Below are 20,947 nucleotides of genomic sequence, written 5' to 3'. Positions count from 1 at the left end.
CTAATACTAATACTGATACTGATACTGTTACTGCTGACATGGACATCGACTCAAAAAGGACTCGAAAACACTGTTGGGTTCCCCTTTTATGAACACCATTTTTATATACCAATTCCCAAAATCGCTGGGAACACGTCTTTGTATGGCAGTTGTAAGTTAGAAACACGTTCATTTATTTTTTTTTTGTCGACCGGAAGACGTCATTGGAATACGTCTACATACGTCAATGTGTGTTGGGACTATGTAACGAATTGGTTCAAAGCACGTCAAACATAAGTTAGAAATAAGTTTCGCGTAAAAAAGACATTACCGCGACGTGTTTCGACTTATGAGTAGCTTATGAGTAGCCTTTGTGGACGTGTGTAAGCGTCCACATATCGTGTGTAAAACTTATCCCCATCGCATGCGGAACGTGTGTCATACGCCGAGTACGTCGTAAAATTTTGAACATGTTTAAAATTCCTTGACGTACTCTACTTACTACGACGTATGATAGCGTACTTTAGCGTTCTACTCACGTATACCAAACGTACTCATACCGTATTTGACGTGCCCCAACGTTTTAGACACATTTTTCTTAGGTCAGCATACGCTGGCAAGATCGCCAAGGTGTGACTGCGATGTTGACACTTCCATTTCTACGGCAGTTATGATTCGAATCGTTGTGCGTCAGCCTTTTAATAGGCTACGTCACGACATCGTCGGCGATGCGTGCAACGTGCTATGCCTAAGTTAGACTATCGTTGGGCATAGGTTGTGTAGGCCGACAACAGGTTCAGCATTCGTTGGTATAAGTTATCTATAACACAACAAAACGTTCTGTTTCCGTTACTAATGCGTTATACATAAGACCAAGTCGCTATGAATACGTCCGAATCTTTAAAAAAAAAACATCAAAAGTTCAACGTAAGCCAGCGTTTTACATAAATTTTAATACGTTGCCATCGCTGGCTAAAACGTCAAGGTGTGACTGGGCCTTAACCCGCAACCATCCGCCAGCATCTACGTGGAACAAATGGTGGATGTTCCCCGAACACAGGAACAACTCAAGGATTTGCAAGCCTCCGCACCAATGGAAGAGCAGGAATCATGGAGGGTGAAGGAGGGCGCACAACAAAACCCACAGGGAGTGTGGGTGGATGAACAGAGTCGACCTTTCGTGCCTCAGAAATTGCTACCGTGGCTAGTATTAACTGCCCATGCGCAGGGCCATATGGCCGCTAAGGGGGTGTCGGAAATTATTCGTCAAATCTGGAATTTCGTCAAGACGAAAGTGGCGGCAGAGATGGTGAGCAATTGTGCGACCTGTGGTAAACATAATAGAAAGCATGCCGCCAAGAAACGGGGAGCACACCCGCCCCCCATCTGGACCTTTTCAACACTTGCAGATGGATTTCATAAGTTTGCCCGCATATAAACACCACAAGTATGTGTTGGTAATCGTAGATATGTTTTCAAAATGGGTGGAGGCTTTCGCCACCACCAACCAAGAAGCCGAAACAGTAGCTCGGCTGCTTTTACAGGAAGTAATTCCGCGATTTGGGATTCCAACACGATTGTCGTCGGATCAAGGAGGGTCGTTCACAATGGTGAATGTAGTCAAGGGCTTGGGCATTAAACAGAAACTACATTGCCCGTACCATCCTCAGTCGGCAGGAGCAGTGGAAAGGGAGAACCAAACCTTAAAACTGACACTTGCAAAACTGTGTGAGGGCCAACAACTGCCCTGGCCAGACGCGCTTCCCATCGCGCTCATGAGAATGCGAGCAACAAACAATGCCACAAGGGGGCTCTCGCCCCACAAAATAATAACAAGACGCCCAATGCAGCTACCGGCCTCTGCTCCCCCGGATATGGGAGAATGGGATGAACGGAGTCTTCACAGTTCAAACTTGGCACACAGATAAAGAATGATGGCTTACATAAGCATAGGGCCCATCATTTCTTTTCAAGATCAGATCCAAGATGGCCGAATGGTGGCCATTTTGCTACTTAAATGTGTCCCCAACCATTGCTCAGACATGAATGGTCCGATTTTGTTCACACTCGGCAAAAGCACAATACATGATGGCATACACGTGCAGCTCACTTTATTTTGCGATCTGATCAAAAATGACCGACTGGAAGACTGGTGGCCATTTTAGTTGTGCATAAATATGGACTATCCCTTGAACTATGCACAGCAAAATTACTAAAACAACGGCGGCTAGGACATTTTATGTGTATTTTACTTGTTATTGTAACAACCCTTTCTCAAGGTATACATTTAATGTTCATTTGGTAATTTAACGCAGTTTTATGTGAAAAGAGCCATTGGTTGGCCATTGACAACAAAGCTGTGTCAGCTCCTGGAAATGTGGAGATTGCATATCTCTGGTGGTGTGTTCAGTTGCCAAGTAGCAAGCTAGCGCTTGCCAAGCCAGCTGTTCCTTATCAACGGTTTTGAATGTAGTGCTTGCCTGAGTGCTTAAGCCACTTGGCAAGCGTTCTCCAAGAAACTTAGGAACTGAACAATAGTAACTGAAGCCCCGGTCATGTGGAGAGGAAAACTGGCTTGCAGGGTATACTCGTGTGTGGGTTAAAGGGAGCCTGAAATTTTCCTGGAGCACTTTTTCCTCATGTGCGGGGTATACCAGGGGCGGTTTATTTGCATGAAAATATGGTCGGGGCCTGGCGGAACAGCTTAGTAGTAAGATGATACTGTCACTCAGTAAATGTCTCAATGCTCGAATGATAATCATCTCAATGCGTATCTCAGTACCTGTAGTGCATTAAAGCTCAGTGGTGGTTGTCATGATCATTATAATGATTTTAATGACATGTATCTCAACCTTACTTTGTGAGTCACATTGTTTCGTTCATATTGCCTTTGTGGTTTGAAGTGTACATATGGACAGAGCTGTGACAATGGAACAATAATGACACAAGACATACAAAACCACCCAGGTCGGTGGAGGAGGAGGAGGAGGGGGTTGAGGTGGAAATTGTCTGACTCAGGCGATCAAGAAACGAGACATTTTGAGAAGCGACTGAGACAGCCAAAGCTCGACACTCTTTCGATCTTTCCTGAGTTATACTAATACATATAACAACTATTTCTTGTTTTCACCCACCACAGAATCAAAGTAAAGTAGAGTAATTATTGTCTCAGTTTGATTATGTTCTAACGGCGGATGATTGTGTTATTATAATGACGGTTATAAAACACATGATTCAACCATTTCATTCCATTACGATTTGTACTGTTCAACCTTTGATCTGTTCATGTTCGATTACCTTTGTGACTTTGTAAGCACATAATGATTTATTCGTTTAGTTGTGTCTGCAGTTACTGTTGTATTAAAGAGAGCAGTCAAGAACCTCCTGTGCCTTTGCCTGTTCATGACAATCTTTGTACGATGCGTTGAAACTTGCTGGTGGAATTACGCTACGTGTCAACTGATGCCAGTACAGGTGGGATGGCAGTTTAGTGCAGTATGCAGGTAAGTATTGGGATGGCAATAAAGTATAATTGTGGTGTGTTTGGCTGACTCATAATGTTTTAGGCTTGAGCAATGAATGATGCATGATGCAGACCCATCTATAAATGGTTTATTTCAATCATTGATAGCAGGAGGTGCTACCTCTGAGAAAACAGTCTTTTGTGGGGATGGTTCGGCTGGGTGTCATGTACGGACTCACTTATGGATGCAAAATAGCGTCCTTTACAAGACTCGGGAGCATTACAATGGGTTGGCTTGTTTGTTGCCCAGAGCACTTGTGACAGGATGCTGTGACGTAATTTTAAAATGTCATATAGAGAGTTGATTGGTGGGAAATAAATTCACACCATGGCTATTGTACATTTTACAAGCTGATTATAATTTCGCATTTTTCTTTGATGTACTGTAGCCGATTTTTGTTGACAGATATGCTTTCTCCTGAAAATTACTTTTATGACTTAAGTTACGTTACACCACACAATTAATCCGATACACATAGTTTTAGATTATAAAGACTACCATACAAGTCTCAAAACAACTGATATGTTGCTCATATTTGGCACTACTTGATTGTTTTTTTTACAAGAACTAATTATAAGTGAAACTTGTTCAGAAGATTTGGCATCTTACCTTGAAACCCTTAGCACCACGGGGACCTGTTATGGTTATTCCATGGTCACCCTGTGAACACATGAGAATGTCAGACTACAATTTCAAGTGAAAAAAAAATTACAGTAGAATAAATGAATATAAAAAAATACCCCTGTATCAGTGCCAGAAGACCCTGGAAACCCACGTGGACCTGGAAGCCCAGTAAGACCCTGAATTCCTGGTGCACCATCATTGCCCTTTGGGAAAAGAAAATACAATAGAAATTTGCATCGTTATTACGAAGCTATTTCATATATCAAAATTTATGTTTATGCAGATGATGACGATGGATTAATACAATTAATAATCAGTCATAGATCGACTGACTACTAAGAGACTTCTTCATTATTTACTTTCTGTTGTTTTACATTGAATGTAAAAATGGCATGTTTATTCGATAGTTAATAATGAGCTTGTGTATAAATTTTGAGTATTATAGAAGTGAATGGTATTCAAAGAGAACAAAAACATCATTATTGATGGAATGTCCTTATAAAGCCGTGTGCATAATTCTGTGTTTCTGTGACTTAACGCAACAGAAGCGATATATATATATATATATATATATATATATATATATATATATATATATATATATATATATATATATATATATATATATATATATACTGCATATAGCTCTCCTTACCACGAGTAGCGTCAATGATTGTATGTTCACTCTCGTTCAGGAAGACCAAGAAGAAGGTTTATTTTGCCAAAAGCTTGTCACCATAAAGTTTGTCCAGAAGCTACATCCGTGACTTATTGTATTTCTTCCTGTTATATATGTATATTTAGCGCAGCCGATCTAGTTTTTTTTATTTTTTTTTGGAAGCGCCTTCTTTAAAAATGTGTAATCCCAAGTGTCCCAATCTTATGCAAAATAATATATGCAAGTAAAATGCAGTACAGCTCATTGGTGGTATGTGTGTAAATAGGATAGTCATAACTCATCCACAACATTTTGAAATATGAAATATATCGTTTTTGGCCCCTTCTCTGAATGGTGAAGAATCACTCTTAGAATTGTCCAATTCGGATGTTCACCAAAACTCGAATCACTTCGTCCTTGTCACACACCAAACCTGTCCACCAAGTTTTGTCCGAATACATCCATAACTTTGAGATTTCTTGTTATATATCGTTTTAGACCCATTACTCAATGGTGAAAAATCACTTTAAAAATTCTCGGATTAGGATCCGGATCTGCATCTTCATCAACACCGAATAAATTCTTCCTTGTCACACATCCAACCTGCCAACCAAGTTTTGTCTGAATCCATCCACAACTTTTTGAGATATCGTGCTACATATAGATTTCGGCTCCATCTCTAAATGGTGAAGAATCACTTTTGGAATTCTCCAATCTGGATCCGAGCTTGGATCTTCACCAAAATCTAATCGATTCGTCCTTGTCACACACCAAACCTGTCCATCAAGTTTCATCCGAATCCATCCAGATATTTTTGAGATATTATGTTCTATATCGCTTTTAGTTCCATCACTCAATGTTGAAGAATCACTTTAAAATTCTCAGATCAGGATCCTGATCCACATCTTCACCAACATCAAATCAATTCTTCCTTGTCACACCCCTAGCCTGCCCACCAAGTTTCGTCTGAATCCGTCCACAACTTTTTGAGATATCCTGTTCACATACAAACAAACAACAGAGAAACAGACAGACAGACCGAGGTGAAAACATAACGTCCATACACATTTGGTGCTGGAGGTTATGAGATGCAGAACTAATGAATGGCATGAGGTCTTTATTTATGCGGTCCAAGTTCTGCCACTCTCCCAGTTGAGGGAGTGATGCCCCACAGTATCATCAAAAGAACCCACCTACTTCTTACCATTGTAAGTGAGTGAGTGGATAGAAAGAACTTTATATATTTATCCCATGCACACGAAGCGAAAAATGGAATTTAGCAATAGTTTCACTTCTGTTTGTCTGTCTCTCCGTCCATCCATCCATCCATCCATCCATCCACAAACGTTGGAACAACATAATTTCAATTGCATGTGACATATTGAACACAAATCAGAACATGAATTGGAAAACGAACTTGCAGCTTCACAGTACTTTGGCTTTGAATTCGACCCAATCACACATGCACAGAGACTGGTGAGTTTTTTTTGAGTTTTTTTAGTCTGTCTGCCAGTCAAACAAAATTGAAAATCATTCCAAACAGGAAACTTGCTGTTTTTATGGACGTCATAAAGGACCCAAGCAACAAGCATGAAGAACTAATGTAACATGTTAAATAAGGTGGTGCAAAAGACTATAATTCAATTGAAAGAAAATAATGATTTTAAAGGTCATATTAAAACAAAAATTCGGAAGTTTAGAGCCCTTGATGCAGTCTTATACATCACCTTATTTAACATATCCAAGTAGTGCAAAACTGAAGGTTTTTGAAAGCGGTGAGAAGGTGATTTGTGTTCTACAGTGTTGAAGCATATAAATCAATTGAAAAAATTATTTCCAAAAGTTTACCGCTATTGACGTAGTGTCTCGTACACCACCTTTTAAACACATTGCATTAGTTATTTGTGCCTGTTGTTAGTGTCCTTTATTCTGTTTGGAATGATTTTCAATTGTGTTTGACTGCCAGGCAGGCAGACGGAGGAAAAAAAAATGATCTCGCTCCTCTCTGCGCATATGCGATCGGGACTAATTCAGAGCCAAAGTACTGCTAAACTACAGGTTTGTTTTCCGATCCGTGTACAAAATATAACATTCAATTGAAATTAAGTTGTTGCTCGATTATAAACTGACGTTTGTGGATAGACAGACAGAAGTGAACCAATTGTTTAACCCTGTTTTTCGCTTCGCTTGCGTTTGATAATACAGCAGTTTTACTTACCATATAGCCTTTGCTTCCTTTTTCACCCCTGTTCCCCTAGAAAAGACAAGTTTTGACAATTATATTCCCTTGTTGCCATTCAATTGTGCAGGCACAGGTATACAAGGTCAGTGCAGTAAAAAGGAAACTAAACTCAATATTTCAGGACATGAAAATTACGATGCTGCACAGTATCGAATCATTGAATATTCACTTTGCAACTATATTTCAACGATGTGTCATAAAACAGAAAACGCAACTTCAGTGAACTTTCCAGGAACTTCTGAGGAGGCAGACATGTCTTGCCTTTGATGATTGCTCATTTGCTGTGAAACCTACACAATCTTTGATAGACAAAGTTGTATTTGCTCTTTTGAATAAAGCAGCAAAAGATGTCTGGTTTGTGTTAGAAAATCCCAGATGATGAGATCAACCAGAAGATTCCTCTAATTGTCTTCCAATGAGAGAGTGCCTGAGTGATTTTGTCTTGTATGCCTTCAATTAATTTCCACACATATCCGGTAAAAACAAAACAAAAATCCTTATTTATAAACGTCATTCCAAAAATTTTATGAATGAATTAATTATTAAAGATGACACATACAATCTACAAAGATATAACTACAGGCAGAGGTGAATAGAGTACTCTGTACTACTACACATATCCATCCTGACGTTCAATGCACATTTTCCAGTTGTGTGGCAAACCAAAGGTGGCAGCAAGCTGGTAACCATCAGTGGAGGCGCATATCTGCCCCATCGATCGCATTCAGTCTTATATCAATAACCTCCCAATGAATGGTTCCTTCATCTTCAGATAGTGACAGAGGAAGTAATTGCAAGGCAACATGTCAGAAGAATAGGTGTGGAGAACCTTCAAAACCCTACTTCTGCTGCGAGGACTGCATGCCGTGCTGGCGATGAGGTGCTGCATTGGCTTGGTGAAAAATCATGCCACCCTGTAGTGTCATGGCTCATGAATATATTATGCGAGAATAGAAATTGAGGTCATCTGCATGATGGAATGATGTAATCAGTGAGAGTACAGGATTTGGGGGTTTATCTGTCATGGATACCATGTCTTAATAAAAACTAAACTGTTAGTCCAAACATGACTTGCTGTTGTTTTTGCTCACAAACACTACAAAATGGCTACAACACTGCATGCAGTAATTGGGATTGCTTCCAAAATGTAAAACTGGGTGCATTTTCCTCTTCAGAAAAAGACACCCTGTTCACAGTCTGATCCTGGGACCATGGATGGTTGAGCACAAGGTTAAATGGTAGTGAGTGAACAATATTAAATGTATCTTCTCCACTGCTCCCTTGCTATGATGAGTCATTTTATTTCTTTATGATTGGTTTGATTGCCATTCGACACTTTGCCTCTTCAATTGTGGATCCAATGAATGCATTCAGTTTCATCAGGATGTGCTCCAGGAATACATCGCATTCACTTTGACAATGCTGCAGATGAGGCATCCACGTCAACATGAGTGTGACTTGCTGATCATCATTGAGGACGTGGTGATCCCATTTTTCACGTACTGTATCTTCTTATAATCACAGTTTTTTGGCCAATATATTCAATGTCAATATTAGATTAACACATTTGCAGGGGAAATTATGCTTTCTGTGCCATCCTGGTACACATAATGCTTGGCTTCTATTGCTCAATGGTATCAACCGTCTAACATGTTTTTCATCAGTTGCCATTACTGATCAACATTAATATGCAGCATCTTTAACATCCTAATGACCAGCCTGAATGGTGTTCATCCAGCATCCCTCAACACTGATTCTGCTACAGACCCAGACGACATCAGCATAGGTGTTCCAAAAACCTACTCTGCCACTCTTGCACATCTTTTTTTTTTTTCGGTTTACCCAATCATTTGCTGTAGTTCACTTCCTGTTTACTTCAAAGTCAGCCGACATCACTGCAATAGACAAACATTGTGCAAAAAACACCCTGGGATATCCCATCCTGGCTCACTGGGATATCCCACTTCACCTGCTGCCCTAGTTTCCCTTGAGGCCCCACCAGTACACTTGCAGGACCAGAGGGTCCTTGGGGTCACAAAAACTGTGATCAACTCCATCATTGCAGTTGGTATCAAATCCTTCCTCTTTTCCAATGGCCTGATCTCAGACCATTGGTTCGGATTAAGACTTGCTCGAACACTCCACCCTGGACATGCTGGCTATGCTCTCCCAACAATGGGTGGTGGCCCTCAAACTCAGAAATGACATCAGAGCCATCCCTGGATATATTTCAAGCATTTGACAGTTTGGCACCCCACCTTGCTTTCCAAACTCTCTGCCTATGACATCCAAGGCCCCCTCATCTCATCACAGACCGACTTCCTCCACTCTCGTAGTCAGTGCATGGCTCTCAACAGCTCCCTGTCGAGACAGGAGTGCCCCAAGGCAGTATCTTCGGCCCAGTCCTTTTCCTCATCTTCACCAACGATCTTTGCGATTCTCTGGAAAATCCTTATCTCTTTAATGATGACGTCACCCTCCGCTGAAGCATTCCTCATCGTTCAGATAACCAAGCAGAAACATCTTCTGTCTTTGCAGACCTTGAAAGAATCAGGAGCTGGTCCAACATTTGGAATATGACTTTCAACCCTGACTAATTCACACTGCCGCTCTGGATTTCAGAATGAACCATCTGGCAAACTCCCCCATCTATTTCCTTTACAAACCTCTTGAAGAAGTTTAGTCACTCAAACGTTTATGCCTCACCATCAGCCATGATCTTCCTTGAGCAAACCATATATCCAATTTTGCCATCAACTGGGCATCCTCCATCATGCAAAGTCGTTCCTTGGGAAATTTGATCTATGAGGCCTTCATCTGCAGCTCAATGGAGTACTGCTCTCCCCTTTGGGATGGTACCCCTTGCTTCACACCTTGTACTTATTCATGCTTTGGAAATTAAGGTCCTCAAAATCATTGGAATCTCCCATGCTGAAACTGAGTCTCTGGGCCTGTTACTCTCGCAAAGTAGACAGACAGGTCAGTAGCTTTCTTTATCCTCCACTGGCTCTTTTTTGGTCTCACACCCTCTGCTCTTCCCTTGCTCTGTCCCCTCTCCCCCTTCTCCAGGTTTCTGTAGGGTGCACACACAGTCTGTCAGAAACCCACTTCTGCTGAAACTCTCAAAATCCAGGCTGATTTCTCACCTCCATTCATTTGTCCCTATTTTCTCTCACCTCTGGAACAAGCTTAGTGCTTTGATACGGCTGTTTACCACCACCTCATGTCATCTCCCATTAAAACTTATGATATTTTCTATCCTCATTAACCATCCCGAAGCACACCCCTACCCTTCCAAGTTATTGTGTTTTCCTCCCTCTCCCTCACCCCTTTTTTGTTCCATCCCCAGTTTTCCCTTCCTCTTCTAGTTATGTTTGAGCTTGCATCCAGCATGTTCACCCCCTGTATCCCCTTCTCCATCCCCTCCTTCCTCATCCCTATTCTGTCCCTCTGTTGTATCACTCTACCCATGGTATTGGTGTGTGGTCATCCCCACTTTTTTACTCTGCTCTTCTTGTTCTATTATGTTCTGGTCAATCCTGTGCTCTAGCTCTTCCATGAGGCTCGCCTTTGTGCACAAATAAAACTCTGAAACATGCTAACCATGCAGTTCTACTTAAGGGATGGAATCAAAGTGACCTGGCTGTTGAAGCAGAAAAAGAAAATCTGATCTTTTAGCAAGGTGTAAGAAGTAGTCTGCCACATATTAACTTCACTATCCATTGCCAAAGTTGCTTGAAAAATGTAAAAGATCTATGATGACATCACAACATCTGCTCTTTGCTTTCTACACAAAACCAGCAGGTACACTAACTACCCTGATAATGATAGTACACAAGCACCAGTAAATAGTGAGTGAGACCCTACCTTGGAACCAGTGGCTCCAGCTTTTGCTGGCTCACCATCATTGCCAGTCTTTCCAGGCTCACCAGGATATCCCGCCTCACCTGGCTGCCCTAATTTTCCTTGACGCCCCACCAGTATCCTTGTAGGACCAGGACGACCAGAGGGTCCTTGGGGGCCATCATCACCTTTTCTGCCTCGAATTCCCTTCTGTCCCGGCCTGCCCAAAGAGCCCTGTGTATGAAAATAAAGGCAAAAAGAAGAAAAAGTGATATGTATAACTAAATAATTGGATTCAAGTTTAGATTTGGGTATGGAGGTTGGTTTGCATTGGTGGAGAAGAATGGGTGGGGGAGAGGGGTGGGACTGGCATATTTACCACACACAAGATTCGCAAGAGAACAAAGCAAAATCAGGAACGGTACTTAAATGAGTTTGTAGTTGTCAATATTAGATGACAGTGAACTGTGACTATGAAGGAAATTTCATCATGGTTTATTCATTGGAGTATTTATAACAAGGTTGAAGATGTTTGATGCAATCGTAATAATGTACCCTTTGATGATAAGACACTTATTTACTCCATCTCAAGTTATTCAGAATCCAAGTTGACCTCCATCTGCTCCACCGAATCATAAATAATTATAGTTAATCATGATGAACGGAAACGGTAACTGTAATGGCACTCGGAAGAGTGCATATCTCTGCCAGGCTGAACAATTTAGGTTTTGTATCCCACCGATAGGCCGGAGCTGGATCCGGACCTCCAAAATCGAAACGGTTTGTTCTTGTCACCTCCCCAACTCATCCACCAAGTTTCCTCCGAATCCGTCCATAAGTTTTTAACATATTGGAGCGTCAACGGCTCAATTAACGTCAAGCTCGTCGTCGGGAGGATAAAATCCCATGATGAACCAAACGGTTTTAGCAACTGTTGAGACGTTCAAAATTAATGGTGGACAACGCGTGCACGGGTCGTGAGAAGAAACACAAGAAACTTATCTCTTTTTAAAACCAACAGGTTTACTCCCAAACCACAAGCCAATAAAAAGACCCAGGAATGGTGATCACGAGGAGACGACGGCCGGTTGGGATTGGAAGGAAAGAAACGCAATGAATAAATAATTACATCTAATGTGAATAAAATAAATGTAAAGAAAATAAGGCACCTCACACTGGACTCAATCACAGATGGGAAAGGGACAAAACCAGGGGACTCAGCTGCCGGTGGACAATCAGGCAATTATGAGGGTGATGATGATGAGCAGCCTAATGAGGAGGGATGATGAGGTGATGGGCAGGACGATAAGGAGATGAAGGCACATGGGCAGGTTGCCGAATGGGCTGTGCACGAAGGCAGGCAAGCAGGACGATCTCCTCAGAACTCGTTCAGTTCCTCAAAAGCCTCGTTCTCCTCAGGTTCTTGTCCTTCTCCAACTCTCCTTCTCCTCAGACTTTTTTCTGAACTCTCCCACGCATGCCCAACCGCCCTGATTAGGCTCCTCACTCTTCTCCCTGGGCAATGCTCCGCCCCTTGGGAGGCGTCTCTCATTCCACCTCTGGAGACGTTCACAGCTACGCCCCTTGGGAGGCATCTATAGCTCTAGCCCTTTCTTGCTCTCTTGCTCTCTTGCTCTCTTGCAAAGTCTCCCGGCACCCCCTGGTAGAGGTTTAATACACACAATTTCCTTAACCATAATCTCTAATTAACTATTACCACACACCATCCCTTGTATGGTGAACATACAAACAAGACATCCTCAAGCTGACATGTCCCTACTTATTACATCAAGATTGGCTAACTTCCCGTACATGGACCATGCTACTCCATACATTGGTATCTGATCTCGGGTAACATCTAACCTCCCCCCCCCCACAAATGTAATGCTGTATATCATTTTGGCCATTTCTCTCAATGATGAAGAATCACGTTAAAAATTATAGGAGACCAATGATCTTCACCAAAAGGTAAATGTTGATCTTCACCAAAAGCTAATCATTTTGTCCTTGTCACACATAGTGGGGCAGATAACAGCAATTTTTGAGAGGAATCATGCAAATGATGATACAAGCATCAAATTTGGCACATTTGTTCTCCAGGGGATTCTAATCAAATCTGCCTGATTTTGGCCATTTGAAAATCCAAATTTTGAAAAAAAAAAAAAAAACTTCAAAAAAGTCAAGATCACGAATCAATGTTGGATGCTGGCTGAGATTGATGAATGTTTCAGAAACATCATCAAAGACGTTCCAAGTCTGCCATGCACTTTTCTTCCCTTTACCGTGGAAGGCAGACACGACGTCACATCCAGTGAACGCAAGGAAGTATGGGATCCCTCGAGCTTTTCAGGCCCTATTGCAGAAACTACCTCATGGACTGGAATCCATCGCGCCTTGGCTCCTTGGCCAAAGGCAATCCACATGTTCTCAAGACCTAGTTCCTGTAAGGATGGCAGTACAGATATTGCTATGACTAGTACGTCCGTGTCATTAGCCTTAATGATAATGGACTTGCTACCATCCGTCGTTGCATCCCTGGCATGTACAAATATTGGAGTGTCAGCTTCTTCATGACAACATGAAGACACAGCATCCAGTGACTTCCTTGTGATGCTAATGGCATCTTCTCCTTTTGTGACAATGACTGTGCTTGTCGTCTGTGCTTCACACATCTTTTCCACAAGGAAGTGAAACAGCTCAGTCTTGTTGCTGTCATCTCAAAGAAAGCTTCTCCAGTTACTTGGGGTCTTACTGGTTCCTGTCACTCTTCTTCTGATTCCTTGCCCCATTTTCGATCTTGCCTCGGACTTCAGACTTGACTTCTTGTACACATCAAACACTACGTCCACCCTCTCGTACCTGGCACCATAGGATTCCACCTTTGGGATGATGTCTTCTTTAGCATAGTCATCAAATATCTTTGAAGTGCGTGGAGGTAGGGCATTGATAAGTGCTGAGCCATCAATGATGACTGCATCTCCCCTTGGTTCTCTGTCTGGGATGTTCACTTGCGCTTCAAGAATTTCAGCCAGCTGTGAGTTCAAATTTTTTTTGAACTTTAATTTTTTTTTTCAAAATTTTCAAAATTTGGATTTTCAAATGGCCAATCGGGCAGATTTGATCAGAAAGCCCTGCAGAACAGAAATGCCAAATTTGATGCTTGTATCATAATTTGCACGATTTTTCTACTATCTACTACACGAACACCCAACCTGTCCACCAAATTTTGTCAGAATCTATCCACAACTTTTTGAGATATCCTGTTCACAGACAGACAAACAGACAGAGACAGGGGTGAAAACAACCTCCACCCACCTTCAGTGTCGGAGGTAACTAGTAGTGAATACTCTTTAGCACACATGGGAAGAGGTGAAGCACAGGGCCAATAACAATGCTCTGAAAGGAAATGCCATGTTCAGTACAGTAATGCTTCTGAATTTAAAGTTAAATTAACTCTTGAAAAAAATTTACGATTCACTTGATGAATTACTAATCGAGTTACGAATTCATCAGGAAAATAAGGGCATTGTGATGTGAAAACACCAATACTCTGGAATTGAGTTTGGGTGGAACAGATCTGAATGCCAATAAACCGTTTCAGCATCACAATAAATTTAAATAGAGAAAAACTAACTGTTCAACTTAAAATTTCATTCATCAACAACATCTGAACCTTCATGAGTAGGAGCCAAAATGCATCAAGAGACACCTGTTTCTAACAGTGCATGAATGAATTAATGATGGGTAAAGGATTAAAAAAAAAAAAAAAACATTCAAACGTTGTTGATAATGTGTCATGATAATATGATAATATGTTTGCATGGATAGCTCAGTTGCTGGAGCTCATCAGACTTTTAATCCGAGGGTAAAGGTTTGATGACCTTGTTCGGGCATTAATTCTAACCAGATTTGGTGGTGTTATGGTCTGTTCTGAGTCTGGGAGATCAGTGGCTTGAAACTTGGACAAAGACTTTGAAAATGACTTTTAAAAAAGTCACAACAAAGACTTTAAAAATGGGATGTGCTGCTTTCTTGCTCGATGCTATTAGTCTTTAAAAGGATAGAACATGGACAAACAAGCATAAGTTGGCAATACTAGTATCGGCTTTGATGGGACGAATGGCCTCCTATGTCGAAGTTTCTTGTGATATGAGGAACTCATGTTTTATTTTTGTTAATTACACTGTTTAAACTTTGATAATGATATATTAACTTGGCGAATCAGTACACATGTGCACTGGTCGCCTCACTAAAAGCCTTGCTTGTGCTCAGAGAGAGAGAGGAGTACTTTTTTGACTGCATAAAAATAGATTATAGGGAGGGACATGGGATTAGTAAGGGGTGCATCAGGGGGAGTTCGGATGTTAGCCATCTAATGTGGAAATTGTGGTGTATTTACAGCCTTGCGTATTCATATGGTGTGGAATAAAGTAGTTCCTTGCCCGCCATTTTCCGTGCTTGTCATGATTTTGTCGAGCTCCACTTAATCCGATTGCACACGTAATAAACTGGCAACGAAGATGGGATTTCTTAGCTGCGGTAAGGTTATTTGTATTTAGCTAAGCTGCTGTGCAAGTCCAAGGCCCATTGAGCTTCACTGGAACGGCAAGACAATGTTGGGGCCTGGAGCATCGAAGGCCGTGGAACTCAGACTGTGAGTGAGCGCCATTTGTGGTGCATCACAAAGATATGGCGGGCTATGTCGGAAGCATTGGGCTGTTTGATGAAGGGTGGGAAGATTGGCTAGCATATTTGGAGAGGCTGGAGCAGTATTTTCTGGTGAATGGCATTGCTGGTGAAAGACAGGTGCCAGCATTTGTTAGCGTAGTTGGCAGCAAAATGTACGAGCTACTTCGGAATCTCACTGCACCGGACAAGCCATGCGCAAAGCCTTATGGGGAATTGGTGAAAATTTTCCAGGATCATTTATGCCCAAAAGTCAGCATAATTGCACAGCAATTTTGATTCCACAAACGTGATCACAATGACGGAGAATCGATCTGTGATTTTGTCGCCGAGTCGAAAAGGTTTTCTCAGCACTGTGACTTTGGTCACAATCTAAATGACACATTACGAGACAGGCTCATCTGTGGATTGACGAGTGAGAGTATTCAGAAGCACCTGTTGTCGGAAAGTGAGCTTAGTTTCCGGAGAACTGTTGAACTCGCGATTGCCATGGAAACTGCTGCAAACATTGTCAGGAGGAAAGAAGTTCTCCAAGCCTGATTTACGCCAAGCTTATCTTCAGATGGAAATGGAAGAAGACTCCAAGAAGTTTCGAACAATCAATACAAACAAGGGTCTGTACCAGTACAACAGACTGGTGTTTGGGGTTACATCAGCCTCTGCAGTGTGGAAACTTCCCATGGATCGGGTATTGGCAGGAATACCAAAGGTACAATGTCTCATCGATGATATAATAATCACCGGAAATTCAGATAGAGAATATTTGCACATTTTGGGACTGGTTTTGCAGAGGCAAAAACAGCACGAACTTTGGGTAAATCCAGACAAATGTCTGTTTCTCAAAGAAAAACTAACCTGTTGCGCACATGAAATCACTGCAGAAGGGTTAAGTAAGACATCCAACAAAATAAAAGTGATGGCCAAAGCACCAAAGCCTAAAGATGTCCCACAACGTCGCTCCTTTCTCGGGTTGGTAAACTATTATCATTGTTTTTTTCCAAAATTTTCAACACTTCTCCATCCGTTGCACCGGCTACTACAGAAAGGACACACATGGAATTGGCCAAAGGCTTGCAAGAAGGCATTTCCGGAGGTAAAAACATTGATCGCTTCTGATGTAGTACTTACACATTATGATCTGAACAGACCTCCACAACTTGCCAGTGATGCGTCACCATATGGTCTCGGGAGTGTATTCTCTCATGTCAAGGAAGATGGTGAGGAACGACCAATAGCATTTGTGTCCAGGTCATTAAATTCATCAGAGAAAAATTACTCGCAGATAGATAAGGAGGCATTTGCTCTTATCTGGGGAATAAAAAAACTTTCACCATTATGTTTTTGGCAGGACGTTTACCCGAGTCACGGACCACAAACCCCTGCTATCCATCCTCCACCCTCACAAAAGCATACCAGCCACACGTCTACAACGATATGAATTGTTTTTATCAGCTGGACATGACTATAACATTGAGTACAAGAGTACGACTGATTATTGTAATACAGATGCCCTGTCACGGCTTCCACTTGAGATCATCCAGCCATCTGCAGAGGAGGATATTGATGTAGTTGATGCGTTTCACATGTCACAGATTTAATTACTTCCAGTCACAAGTCATGAGAACAGACTGGAAACGCAACGTGACATGGAGTTGTCTCAAAGTTAGAGTCTGTCACTCAGGGTTGGTCTTCAGAAGCGAAACAGATTCAACCTTTCTACAACCGGAAGGATGAACTATCAGCCCATTGTGGCTGTCTGTTGCGGGGCACACGCATAATTGTACCCCAATCATTGTGCAGTCGTGTGCTGGGACAGTGACATGAAAGACACATTGGGGTAGTAAAGGTAAAAGCATTAGCACGTAGCTATGTATGGTGGCCTTCAATTGATAAGGACATCGAACATATAGCTAAGTGCTGTGATGGGTGTCAGCTACATCAGAACATGCTACAGGTGTCAGCTTTGCATCCATGGGAGTGGCCCTCGGCCGCATAGCAGAGAATACACGTGGATTAAGCTGGGCCGTTTCTTGACACTGTTGCTGGTGTGGTTGATGCACATTCCAAATGGCAAGAAATTTATGTCATTAAGTCAACTATGTCACAACAGACCATCACCAAACTGCGTGAAATTTTTTGCCAGGAATGGTGTACTTGAACAGCTCGTATCTGATAATGGTCATCAGTTCACATCGGATGAATTGAACCTTTTCGTGAAATGAAATGGAATTAAACACATTCGGTCTGCTCCTTACCATCCAGCCACAAATGGGCTGGCTGAATGTTTTATCCAAACTTTCAAACAGGCTTTTCGACCTGCAAGGGAAGAAGGCGGCACCATTGAAGCAAAGTTAGCCCGTTTCCTGATATCCTTCCGGAACGCTCCTCATGCAACAACTGGAGAGAGTCCTGCAAAGATATTTCTTGGCAGACCACTGTGTACTAGATTGGATGCGGTTAAACCTGATATCAGAAAAAGGGTCAACGATAGACTTTTTCAACGGGTCCTTGGTGGAGGTAAAGGCAACATGTGTGAATTTCTGGTAGGACAGCCTGTTCTTGTGCGCGACTACCATCAGGACAACTAGTGGGTTACTGGTGCTGTAAGGTCAAGACAGGGTCCCTTAAATTATGTTGTTGCAGTTGGACCCTGCGTTTGGAAATGGCATGTGGACCAAATGCGGGATACCGGGCTGAGCTGCGAAGTTCAACCTTTTCAATTAGCAGACCCTCCTGAAAGAATGGAGTTAGAGGGGTCAGGGTCAACTGAGAGGATACCTGCATCAGCGGAAGCAGTTCCCACCGAGACTGATGCTGTGCCGGCATCAACAGATGCTGCATCTCAACCAACCGAGATAGCTCTGGGGACAAGTCGGTATCTACAGACACCATAGGGCCCCAGAGATATTGGATCTGTGAAGTGATTCAGTTATGGTGCATTCAGTTATAAGTTATCCTTTCGTTCAGGCTTCTGGGTCTCACTATCTGCCATGATCTTTCCTCGGAAAGCCACATTTCCAAGCTGGCTTCTAAATCCAGTTGCCGACTGGGCATCCTCGATTGTGCAAAATCCTTCCTGGGCACACCTGAGCTCATGACCATGTACAAATTGCATTAATCTGCAGCCTGATGAAGTACTGCTCTCTTTTCTTAGCTGGTGCTCCCATCTCTCACCCTTCCCGGCTTCACGCGATGGAAACCAAGGCATTCAGGAACATTGTTACCTCCCGCGTTGAGGTTGAGTCTTTGGATCTCTCATTCTCTCACCACAGGCAGGTCGGTGGTCTTTCTGTCTTCTACCATCTCTCCGGCCTTGCCCCACCCACCCCCGGGTCTGTCTGTGATCTCCTCCCCCCCCCAAACCCCATAGTTCCACAGGGTGCTCAAGGTCTGCCAGTAACCCCCTTCTGGTAAACGTAATAAAATCAAGAATCACTGTTCACCTTCATTATTTCATTCCTCTTTTTTCCCACCTTTGGAACAAACTCTCACACTCTCTTCAATCCCACTCTTCCCTCCAGGTCTTCAAAACAGCTGTTTACCAGCATTTCTTATCTTCCCCCATCCAAAACCATGATCTATTCTACCCCCATTAATCCATCCCAAACCCACCTCCTTCAAATTCCCTGCTTTCCTTCATGAAAGTTCCTGTAGTGTCAGGTCCTGAAAGTCCTTGTGGTGTCCATCTTGTTTACCCCGTGTACCCCACCCCATCCCTCTCCCTTCCACAGATCTCCTCGTGTCTCTGATCCCCACCGTTTTGTGTTTCCCTCTCCCGCCCCTCTTGTCTCCTGCTCCCATTGTTATACGTTCTGTGTGTTAGCTATTATACGAGCCTCGACATTGTATATTAAAAAAAAAAACAGAAAAAAAAAATTAAACAGTACTTAAGATTACATATAAATAATCAGAATAAGTCCCGTTCATTCAATTTTGAAATTAGATGAAGTGTTTGCTTTGATTATTTGTCATTGTGATTGCATGACCGGATGAATATTCATCAGAAATGTACATTTGATACACCATTGAATAGGCAATTGAATAACCTTTCAATTGACATACAACAATCAACGCACAGTATATTCAAAGCTGAGACAGGAGCCTGTCTCAGGAGCCTGAGATGCAACCATACCCCAAAATGTCAGTGTACCAAACTCGCTTCACGCGATTTTGGGTACCGACCAACAAGGTGTCTAAAGTACAATTCCAATCCAAGATGTGTCATGTTAACATAATTTTTTTCGCTTTCAGGACATCCCAAGGAACAAAAATATACCAACCAAGTAGAGTACCGGGGGTGGGGGGAGGGGGTGCACTGTAGCATTGTCTAGCCCATGGGGCTATAGGGCTGCTGTAATGATTATAGATCTGACTGAATATTGCTCAAGAATTCAAAATAAATTTTGAATATAATGAATCACACTGCTGATGACAGTGAAGGTATAAGTGAGTTTAAGTTCGAAAGGTAAGCAGAATGATCTCACCTTGGTCCCACGTGGACCAACGTCTCCCGTGGGTCCTGCGTCACCTGGAAACCCCTTCAAACCCTGTAGACCCTTCAGGTCCCCTCCTGGTACAATCAACCGATTACCATAATCACTCAGAACTTTCAAGGTCCCCAGCTGTGGTGGTTGCGGGATAAAGACCATAATAGCAAAGCATTATGCAATTGAGATCTATTATATGGTGGGTTAAGAATTCAAAATCTAAATATTGTTTATCAAATACCTTATTCTTTATCTTCCCACTGCTATGTAACTTAAGGCTTGAACCATAGTTCTCCACCATTTCCTTCTTGGGCTAGATATTATGCTTGTGCAATATTATTAGCCTATCTGGAATATAAATTCCAAATGAGTTATTGCCATCACATACTGTCCGTCGGTCTTCTATTTCGACTTCTCCGACCAAACCACTGTGCTAATCTGGCTGAAATTTGGTAGCAACGTTCCTCTTGTGACTGGTAACAGGGATTGCAAAGCTAGTTCTTGTTTTTTGGGGGAATATTGCATAAATTCCTTCAAAACTCCTCTTCTCCAGACCCACCTCATCAGAATGATACCAAGTTTGGGTTCCAACATTAGGACACAGTCCTGATGTTAAATTATGGAGGTCATGCTGATCATGTGACTGGAAGTGTCTCAAAATGGAGGACTTAGTAAATGTTTGGGAAAATCGTGTAAATTCCTTCAAAAACCTTCCTCTCCAGACCTACCAGTCAGAATGCTACCAAATTTGGGTTACAACATTAGGACACAGTCCTGATGTTAAATAATGGAGGTCATGCTGATCATGTGACTGGAAGTGTCTCAAAATGGAGAACTTAGTAAATGTTTGGGAAAATCGTGTAAATTCCTTCAAAAACCTTCCTCTCCAGACCTACCAGTCAGA

General features: G+C 42.2%; 1 protein-coding gene across 2 annotated transcripts in view; it reads right to left on the bottom strand.

The window, feature by feature from the left end:
* The window catches only part of LOC147018083 (uncharacterized), a 357,617-nt gene that overhangs the window by 95,918 nt on the left and 240,752 nt on the right, over nucleotides 1-20,947 (bottom strand). For both annotated transcript variants that reach the window (XR_015062269.1, XM_085897420.1), the window contains exons 66-70: nucleotides 20,041-20,178; nucleotides 10,895-11,104; nucleotides 7,004-7,039; nucleotides 4,244-4,330; nucleotides 4,113-4,163 (exon numbers count right to left, since the gene is read on the bottom strand). Coding sequence is in view for 1 of the 2 variants with exons in the window: in XM_085897420.1 (XP_085753546.1) it covers nucleotides 4,113-4,163; nucleotides 4,244-4,330; nucleotides 7,004-7,039; nucleotides 10,895-11,104; nucleotides 20,041-20,178 (522 nt within the window). In the remaining variant the exon portion in view is untranslated. The remainder of the gene's footprint in view (nucleotides 1-4,112; nucleotides 4,164-4,243; nucleotides 4,331-7,003; nucleotides 7,040-10,894; nucleotides 11,105-20,040; nucleotides 20,179-20,947) is intronic.

This window comes from Eptatretus burgeri, chromosome 10 (assembly GCF_056783735.1).
Source record: "Eptatretus burgeri isolate ZD-2024b chromosome 10, Ebu_testis_v1, whole genome shotgun sequence".
NCBI lineage: Eukaryota > Metazoa > Chordata > Myxini > Myxiniformes > Myxinidae > Eptatretus > Eptatretus burgeri.
The sequence above is the reverse complement of the archived record's forward strand: the minus strand, read 5'-3'. Positions and strand labels throughout refer to the sequence as shown.